Source organism: Panulirus ornatus, chromosome 7, assembly GCF_036320965.1.
Source record: "Panulirus ornatus isolate Po-2019 chromosome 7, ASM3632096v1, whole genome shotgun sequence".
Classification (NCBI taxonomy): Eukaryota; Metazoa; Arthropoda; class Malacostraca; order Decapoda; family Palinuridae; genus Panulirus; species Panulirus ornatus.
In genome coordinates, this window is record NC_092230.1 from 43,444,589 (window position 1) to 43,455,139 (window position 10,551).

Below are 10,551 nucleotides of genomic sequence, written 5' to 3' on the forward strand. Positions count from 1 at the left end.
CACAATTTATTAACGTTCTGCCGTTTTCCTTTCACAAACTCGGACTCGAATTTCTGGATTTGCAAACAACAAGACTCATTGTCCCAGCTTCCCTCACCCACATACCGAAGACGAACCGAAGGTAAATATGGAGCAAAGAAAGTTGCTTTCACGAACACATGGAAATGCAAATTGAGATGATTTGTCTGTGACAAGGCAGACAGACAGGAGTTCAAAATGGAGCAAGAGGAGGGCTAATTGGACGTCCCTGACTCTTGCCAGTCCCTGGTGGATAACTGGACGCCTTATCCTTTACCAGCCCTGGTAGAATACGAAGTATAACCACAACACCATCGTTAATGAGGAAGCGCCCTTAGGTGTTCCTACCTACACAAGACTCAAGATAAACAAATGTTTACAGTACCTATTACAACCGCATTTTCGCTTCACCCTTGAGAATCGCAAGTTCGCTACACCCTCATCATCTTCCTTTAATATCCGCTTTAGATGATAACTTAAAACAGGTTATTGAGTTAGAAGGAAAAAGGATAATACTGTATTATCCCTCTTATGGAGACGTACTTGATCGACCTATAGTACGTGAAGAACGGGAAGTTATTGATGCAATCTTGAGAACTAGAACTGGCAATTCAAAATTTAAACTCATCCTTTTTCCCTTGGAAGAACCCATAATGGAATAGGTTAGGCCATTGCTTTTAAGAACTCTGTACCGGAAATAAGATGAATAGAAAAACAAAGGACTTAGTTTTTTTTATATTTTTATTTGCGTCTAAAGCACAGATAAAGTGATTAGTAGCTAAAACAGTGATACATTTGTTACAGGACAATAAGCCAATGGTAAACATCCATGGTAAATAAATGGGGGTCATGACGGAGCGAGGCTAGCGTTCGTTGGGTCGGTCGGTCGTCTCGTGTCTTCTGCCGCCGCCCGGGGCTGCCGACCCTCCCAACCTGGAAGTCTTCTATGGGTTGGGGACTCGCGCGTCGCTCTCGCGGCCTTTGTCTGAAATGAACTGATGTTTTGATGGATCAACCGAGGCTAATGCAATATCAAAGCCAATGGAGGATTAAATTTTTTTTTCTCTTTTTTTGGCGCTGCTTTATTACTATTTTATGTTTATGGAGGCTCCTTGTTTGTTTTCACGCACTTTTTTTGTTTGGTGATCTTGTGTCATTTTGAACTTGTGTTGAATGTGAGTGGGAGTGTAGGACTGTCGCTAGGGTGAGAGCCTTGCCCGCCCCCTTCCCCCTCAGAGTTAGGGAGAGATAGGATGAAGGTCTCGCCACTCTCAGAGCTGGGGAGATATAAGAAGAAGGCTTCGCCCCTCTCAGAGCTGGGGAGAGATAGGATGAGGATCTCCCCACCCTCTCAGAGCTGGGGAGATATAGGATGAAGGTCTCGCCCCTCTCAGAGCTGGGGAGAGATAGGATGAGGGTCTCGCCCTTCTCAGAGCTGGGGAGAGATAGGATGAGGGTCTCGCCCCCTCTCAGAGTTGGGGAGATATAGGATGAAGGTCTCGCCCCTCTCAGAGCTGGGGAGATATAGGATGAAGGTCTCGCCCCTCTCAGAGCTGGGGAGAGTCAGGATGAGGGTTTGGCTCACCTCAGAAATGGGGAGTTTGGATGAGGGGTTGGCCCTTCCCTCAGAGCTGAGGAGAACCAGGATGAGGAACTCGTCCCCCTGAGAACTGGGGAGAGGCAATAATAGGGCCAAGCCCCCGTTCGTGCTGGGGAGAGCCAGGGTGAGGCGTCTTGTTCCTCCCTCTGAGTTGGGGAGAACCAGACGAAGGTCTCGCCTCCCTCAAAGCTGGGGAGAGCCATGATGAGGGAGTTAAACCCCTTCCCGCTCAGACCTGGGGTTAGCCAGACTGAGGGTGTCACCCATTCTCCCCTCAAAGGTAGGGAGAACCAGGTTAAGGGGCGCCCCTCCGGGTTGTCAACTTTGGGAGAAGGGGGATGGGAGGGTGCAAGCCTGACCCTCATCACAAGAGAACAGTCCCTCCATAACAATGGTGTTGGCCACTCACACCCCCCCTGTCTATGACTGGCAGGAGGGCCAAGATGTTGGCTGGCTGGCAAAGGGAAGGGGGGGGTTGTTGATCACTTGGAGGGGGGGATGGGGCTCATCTCTCATGTTCTACTGCAGGAAGCTTGGCCGATAGTGGTGATTGGTGCTACTACCCACCAGGTGCTTGTGAGGAAGCTCCCTCAGCAGTAGTAGTAGTACAGGGTCGTGGTGGTGGCGGCGGCGCCCGAAGTTGCTACTGCTGGTGGCGGTGGTACAGAGGAGGAGGGTAGGTAGGATGGGAGGAGGAGGAGGAGGAGGAGGTCGTCTACATCTGGCGTGGTGGGTAGACGTAGTAGTTGAACATGTTTTCGTAGTGTTCGTAGCGGGCGGACTGCTGCTGCGGCTCGCCACACTTGCGGATGTACTCCTCACACTCCTCCAGGGTGGCGGCGCCCTTCTCGATACGCTCGCCGATGCCTGACTTATAGGAGGTGTAGCGCTGTGGGGCCGGAGATCGAGACACGTAAACACGATTACCACAATCTTACAACTAAGAAGAAGAAGAAGAAAAATAGAAGTATCTTAGATACATGGTGTCTCAAAATTTCGGTCTGACAGGCTTGAATTTACCATTTAGCTTTCGTTCAGCAAATGTTCGAAGTGCATGGTACGAAGTGAGCAAAGTTCATGCCATGCAATGTGAAAATTCGTTGAGCCAAAGTTAAAATACGAGTTCCGCCCGGGACCTGACTTTTGAGACGCCCCTGCACATTCAGCGGCAGCAGTCAATGTCAGAGAACAAGGATGAGGAGGACCCACCCACCTGCTGGATGCTGCGGGCGAAGCATCCGTCGGAAATCATGCGGGCGGCGTTCCTGAGGGCCCGGGCGAAGGTGTCCATGGCCAGAATGTGTCCGTGGAAGAGATCGCGGGGCTCCACGGACTCCCGACGGACGCGCCCGCCCAAGGTGAAGCCGCCAGGTTGCACGCCGCTCTAAAGGGAAGAAGGATGCAAGTGAGATATGGCGGCAACCCTTCAAACCTCACAGATCCCCTCCACACACTAGCTAGTTGTCCTTTTTCGCTGGAATATATAGCACTGATCTAGACACAAAACGAAGTATCTTAAGAGAAATTGCATGTTCAACCGAGCTTCTAAAACCTTCCTCTGTGAAGTTATCACTGAAATAATTAAATCTACACAAAGACAAAGGAACAGAAGAGATATGAAGGGGGAGGGGAGAGGTGTCAGAAACCCTGGCTGTGCATCAAGCTGGTAAATAACTAAGTACTCTGTTGTTATTCCCTCTAGTCTGATATTCCACCGTACCAAAGCGGACATTTTTGCCTTGAGAACAACCAGTTCACAAAAGGCAGTCTTATGAAGGCTACTGCAGTCCAGAAAAACCACCGCTATCATCAAAGCAGATAGCTTAAGCTGACAAGTTAGTTGGGTATAGGGCAAGTTTTCGAAACTTTTGTACCAGCATCTATGATATCTACACACTTGCTATTTATTCTTGGACGTTTCAAACAGAAAATATGAATGGCCACCTAATTCACCTACTCATACTACGGCCACCTAATTCACCTACTGATATTAAGGCCACCTAATTCACCTACTCATACTAAGGCCACCTAATTCACCTACTGATATTAAGGCCACCTAATTCACCTACTCATACTAAAGCCACCTAATTCACCAGCTCATACTAAGGCCACCTAATTCACCTACTCATACTAAGGCCACCTAATTCACCTACTGATACTAATCTAGAGTGGCAGAGCCACCTGCCAAGCGAACACCTCACCTGCTCAAGGACACACTTCATAATGATCGTGGCGTCGTGAATATTCTGGGCACAGATGTCGGACGTGGCCTCCACCTCGGGGAAGCTGTCGGATGCGTCAACGCAGCCTAGCATGTTGAAGGCCGCAGCGATGTACACATCATGCTCGTAAGGTCGGCCCATCAGGCGTGAGAAGGCGGGCTTGATGTAAAGTTTGAACTGCTTGTCGAGACTGAAGTGGCGCAGCATATGCATGGCAGACATGGCGTCAGACTCGTACTGGTGACGGCGAGGGTCGGCCGGTTTGGGCTGGATCAGGAACTGACCCTTGAAGCCAATCTTATCCTTGTACTGGACAGCCATACGATACAACTGAGCCATATGCGACATGTCACGGAAGATCTGGCGCTGAAGGACGCTCTGGTAGCCGTCGCGAGGGTTGAAGAAGACGAAGTTGTCTGCGCCCAAGCGCTTGGCAGCCTCCAGGCTACGCTTGACTTGGGCACAGGCGTAAGCGAAGACGTGGGCGTCGGGGTTTGCACCAGCGCCGTTCATGTAGCGCGGGTGGCTGAAGAGGTCGGCGCTGTAGTAGAGAGGGCGGACGCCAGTTTGTCTCTGGAGATCGCAAGCCAGAGTCACCATCTCGTCCAAGTAGCTGTTCGTCTCCTCGAAGCTATCTCCTTCTGGGGCCATGTCTCGGTCGCTTACCTACAGAAAAAACAAAAAAGCATCAGTCAGTCACACTCGAAAGCGATCGTAAGGACACCAATTATGACACACACTTATATATTTATCTTATTAGGGAATTAGAATACAATTGTAAGAGACCGAATAGTATTTGATGTTGAGCTTGTGGAAGAACTCGAAGGCGGCCATCATGCGTCGCTTATAGTTGTCGAGAGAGCGAGTCCCATCCTCCCACTGACGCTGGTGGGCGCGTTCGCCATAGTGATCATCGGAGCCACAGTACCTGCAACAGGAAATCCCTCACCAATACGGAACATGAAGAAAGAGGATGAAACTAACATCGTATGAGTAATCTGATACTAATATCGTATAAGTAATCAGTACTCTAAACCATAAGAAATATGAGTCACAGAGAAGAGGCCCCTTTAGGACAATGTGCCCATACGCAAATCTTTGACAAAACGAAAATATAAAAAAAAAAAGGATCCCACAGCACACGTTGGGTACATAAGGCTCATAATGAATAAGGATAACTTTCACTGTACGCTTTTATTCGTCTTCGTATCTACAGGGGAAAAAATAGGACAGAAGTGAAATCTAAAGAAAACGTGGAAATAATAACTGGGTGGTTAGATACTGAGGATTGAGGCCTACCTAAGTTATTTAGATCATCTACGTAAACTTATACCCATCCATCAAAGATCTTGAACATCTTCAGGTGCTCAACACAACTCTAAAACCTTTTATGTTCTAACTGCGCTAAGACTCTTGAATAAAAAGGTCTTCATTTCTCAAGTGCTGAACATATGACACCAAGAGTGAAATAACGTACTCCGTTGACGAGGCAAGTGACTATGTAGAAGGAAATATTAGTAAAATTTGAACTTAAGGGCATTTGACGTTCACTATCTTTGGTTTCAAGACCTTTAAGGAGTCGAAAACAATTAAATCTATTAAATCTACACAAAAAAGAATGGATGTTGCAACTCGCTCGTGTAAAAACAGAGTTTTCATCACATTCATCATATACACGTAAATTTGCGCCGCAATGGACATAAAACTATAAGGTAAGAAATTCTACCTCGTTATATTAATTAACTACTGATTGCTGATCAAAGAGAGCCATATACAATGGATACCTGTCTATTCAGCTATTATAGACATATTTAAGCGTACACGCCGAAGACGAAGTTCCTGTTAATAGTGTGGTTCAAAGCTGAAGTAATGTAAGTTATGAATATTATAAAACTTGTATCTTAGGACAGAATGGACAGCCCAGAGAAGGCTTAACAACATACCAACATCAGTGTAAGAAGCTGGCGTTGCGCTAAAGCTTAATCAGATGGTACATGGTGTTGATCTTTGAAGCTTTCGAACGTAAATGAGAATATGAATATATTTTCAAGCTTAGGAATGATGTACAATATAATTTATACATTCCTCCACGTTAAGTAACACCGTCAACGTTAGGTCATGGAATTCATTCCGTAAAAATTATATTCTAGATGTATGTTGGTAAACAAATTTGGAAAACAAGTTAGTGATAAGCAATACAAAAAAGGAAAGAAACCATTATGATAACTGATTGATTCTGTTAACTAGAAACCATCACAACGTAAGTAAAGTTTCGTACTTGTTTTCGGAACTGGAAGGAAGTGGCGAAATTGCTGTGCACCAGTGTTCATTATGTGAGCACTAGCGAAAAAGCAGTAGAAGTCACAAAGTGTCTTTCTCACATCCCAGTGGCAGGTATGAGACATTGAAACCCCAGACTGTCAATGAGATGGTTTCTATGATTTTTTAGCCGGTCAATCAGGTTTGGCGACGATTCCATGACAATGTTAACCAGGGCACACTGCATATTATTTATGTTTATATACTTCACTTGTAAAATAATGCTGTTTCTTCTTGTCAAGCAGAATTATGATGAGAACGGCATAAAAGAAAAAAAAATATGTATTTCCGGGTTGTGATGGAAGCGTGAATTTCTCTTTGAGCATTTATCACACGCAGAGGATAAATATAAGTAACCAGAAGGGTACATAACAGTTAAATCCAAGACGACCAACGCAAAAAACATTTCTACCCAGAAATAAGGCGCTGCTCAATTGTCTTGGCTTCATGTAAACTGCAACGAAGCCCTGTTGACCAAGCCTACCGCGTAAGCGAAGGTCCTGATGATGCATTTGACAGTGCTAGGTTTTGTGGATTTTGATGCGTCTATTGTTGATTTTAATGCAAGTCTAACTGTAGTCCATGAAATGTAGGTTTTGTGGATTTTGATGCGTCTATTGTGGATTTTAATGCAAGTCTAACTGTAGTCCATGAAATGTAGGTTTTGTGGATTTTGATGCGTCTATTGTGGATTTTAATGCAAGTCTAACTGCAGTCCATGGAATGTAGGTTTTGCGGATTTTGATGCATCTATTGTGGATTTTAATGCAAGTCTATTGCGGATTTTGATGCAGGTCTATTGAGGATTTTGATGGGTCTATTGCGGATTTTAATGCAAGTCTATTGCGGATTTTGTTGCAGGTCTATTGAGGATTTTGATGCAGGTCTATTGAGGATTTCGATGCAGGTCTATTGAGGATTTCGATGCAGGTCTATCGCGGATTTTGATGCAAGTCTAACTGTAGTCCATGAAATGAGTTGATTTTCTTCTAAGAAATTACCCTTTCTCTGTGTCTTGGACCATGAGAGTTCTTATGTAAAATCTACAAACCTGAAATCGCCTAAGAATCTGAAATTCAGAGGCTTGAAACCTACACCAGAGAGAGTTCCAGTCTACCTCCTGGAGATATGCAATCTTGGTGCTATAGAGACTCGAAATTTGTTTGTCAAACACTTAATTTTACTCCAGGGACTTGTAATATTAGGGCATGCAACCAGGTGTTTGGTCAAGAGGTTGGGAAGTACTGATCAGGTAAGGGTGTTTAGCACCATTTTGGGTAAAGGTATTAGCAATGTGTTTAGGGCAAGGTGTTGTGAGTTAGGTTGTGTTGCCATTATGTTTTAGGTCAAAGTTTGCCACTAGGCTGAGGATAGATGTTGGCACACTATATGTGGGTGCAAAACAGCACCAGTAAATGTAAGAAGCTATGGGATGGTACCTTATGCTAGCTCCATGTTGTTGATCAACACCCGAAGAAATTAATTACTTCGTTGGTTTATAATTTTGTTAATTGATTGTTTCTACGTAAGTTTATAATTTTCTTTACTTCATTGTTTATGTTAAAAGTATACAGCTAAAAACATTTGAGCTGCCTACCTAGGCTATGGCCAAGTTGGCCTATTCGTATATCCAGCCTTTAATACTTAAACGGTGGCAGTGGCTCCTGGTTCTTAGGGTGATAATATGTACTGCCGCTATGAGTGTTGGTGCTATGTGTGTGTGTATGGCACAATGCTAGCATTAGGATGATACTATGTGCCACCATTAAGTTAGCAATGAGTTTCCAGTACCAGGGGGCACTGAGGGTAGACACAACAGGTGTTACTGTATGCCAGCACTCACCTGAAGGTGTTGAAGTAGCAGACGGAGAACCTAAGCCAGTCTTCCATAGTGCGGCCGTGGATGGTCTCGCCAGGGTTGTAGTGGCGGAAGACGAGGGTGTCCTCCGGGCCAGCATCGGGCCGGTATTCGATACGACCGATACCTGGGAAGTACTTGTTCATGCTGGCGGCGGCGGCGACGGCGATGCTGACGGAGAGGTGTGGCTGGGTAACACTGCTGCTTCCTCTTCACCCTGGGTCCAGCTCCTCACACACATACTAATATACCTGACGCTGCGCTCCGCTAACCGCGACGCCGCCGGTTCCGACACCTGACACCGGACACGCCGCTGACCCCAGACATGCACTCGGACTCCCGAGCTTTTTGGACACGCGCCACGACGACGCTGTTACCAACCTTACGAATAAGATTGGGTAATTAAATGTCATAAAGAATGGATAAATGGTGACAGTGAGCGATCTATATAGCCCGGTTGTGCCTTACATGATCTTCACAACCTCCAGGGATGCGAAAACATGCTACTATTTGCAGCAAATGTCAGTGGCTTACCTTATTCATCGTTACCTGATCGATATAGAACTGTATGGTCGTTAAATCATTCATTTATATTACTAATTCATCATAGTGACGCTGGGCTCAAAGTTGATTTGCAAGGGTGGGCCAACACCCACACATCAACAGCGAGCTTGTCACTCAAATGATGTCAAGTTTTGAATTGAATTTGAATCTGCCACGCACCCCTCATGTATGGGCGACGGCAGCGCCATAGGGCCTGGCTTACCAATCGTGGATCTTGTCTCCTTCGACGTCACACGGCTCCGCCCACCCATTCACTCTTTCCATTATTTACCTCAGTGGTAGCCATTCATTTATCGTTTTCAAGATATAATACTTTTAGTCATATTTTTTGTTGTTATGAACTACTGTTCAAACAATGCTCACCACAAATTCTGCGAAAGATTCAAAGTTGTAGAGACTCAAGAACTTGACGCTATACGTGAAGTGAGAAAAATATTAAAAAAAAAAAATGTAAAAATGTAATTTCATAGTTTCAGAGTAATGGATGGATGAAATGAACATCGTAGTCATGAGATCATGATTGTGGACAACATACAGACGTTTTCCAATGTGTGATAATAAAGAAGGCTAGCGATGAGTGGCCCTAAGAATGAAAAACTCTTTCTCTCATACAGTACCAACATGGAATCACATGGCTTTCACACCACGAGCGATCCTAAGTAAGGCTGCTCACAAGCAAAACGTGATCCCAAAAGGACTCATAAGACAACAGCTGGCTCATGCCATACAAACACCCAGCCGCTCACAAGCAAACCGTGATCTCAAAAGGACTCATAAGACAACAGCTGGCTCATGCCATACAAACACCCAGCTGCTCACAAGCAAACCGTGATCCCAAAAGGACTCATAAGACAACAGCTGGCTCATGCCATACAAACACCCAGCCGCTCACAAGCAAACCGTGATCTCAAAAGTCCTCATAAGACAACAGCTGGCTCATGCCATACAAACACCCAGCCTTTGAGCACCCTGAGCAGTGGATTAAAGTACCGACTCACAATGTCTCCTGTGATTTCACGGTGCTCACAAACCGGTCTCCCTGTAGAGAAATGCAAGAATGATAATCAGAAAGCAAATGGATGATGGATGACAAAGGAGAAATCAGTTGAGACATCACGGTTTCTGGGGAAGATCATGTCCAACGAACCTCAAAGATTACTATGGGATAATAAGTTATTTAGACGAGAGAAGACTAAGTGCATTGTCTGTATCCGGACTGTTAGAAAGCATTTGACACCGAACGACACAGGAGGTTAGTGAAGGCGCTGGATTTTCAGGCAGAAATAAGGTGGGGGGTGAAGACTACTTCATCTCAGGGGCGTGGGAAGAAAGGTCACATATCAGAGGGGCGTGCCGCAAGGTTCTGTCCTGGACCGCTAGTTTTTCATCAATTTTTGCCTGTTTTCCCCACCTGAAAGTGTTAGCAGATGAGGTCGGATTCGAAAGGGAGGTGAAAAGGGAGGAAAAGTGAGCTGACCCACTAGGGGAAGGCCGCGATATGAATATTATTTCGAGCAGGAAACGTACTGTGTGAATGTGTGTGAGAAGGATCTAAAGTAGCAATAAGAACTAATATACAAGGTCTGAGGAAGGCAACAAAGACGATACCAGAATTAAGAGGGATGAATTACAAGGAAAGGCTACAGGCCTTGAATTTGTCTACCATGGAAGAGAGAAGAGTGAGGGGTGACCCAACTACAAAATTGAATTCTTTTAATCAATTTTGATGACGTACACAGAAACTAAGTCTTCAAAAGATGCAAGGACAGAGCAACCAGAAAGGACACATCTTCAAATCAAGTTCAAATCACTTGTTAGAAAATATGTTAAGCAGTACTTTTGAAATAAACGAAACGATGAACAGAATAAAGTGAGAGAGTGAACTTTTAGTGCGAACAGCACACTAAAAAAGTTTTAAGAAGTTGTCTGGTAGATGGAAAATGTCAAGAGATGGGGCCCTCATGAGCGTA

The 10,551-nt window shown here is 45.2% G+C and overlaps 1 protein-coding gene across 1 annotated transcript; it reads right to left on the reverse strand.

Annotated features, from left to right (window-relative positions):
• Positions 1-741: 741 nt before the first annotated feature.
• Positions 742-8,255, reverse strand: LOC139749570 (uncharacterized). The gene is made up of 5 exons (XM_071663626.1): positions 8,003-8,255; positions 4,627-4,768; positions 3,820-4,506; positions 2,832-3,002; positions 742-2,507 (listed from the first exon to the last, which is right to left on the reverse strand). Exons 1-5 carry the CDS (start codon positions 8,161-8,163, stop codon positions 2,334-2,336), a joined length of 1,335 nt encoding a protein of 444 aa, XP_071519727.1. The 5' UTR covers positions 8,164-8,255; the 3' UTR covers positions 742-2,333.
• Between the last annotated feature and the right edge of the window lie 2,296 nt (positions 8,256-10,551).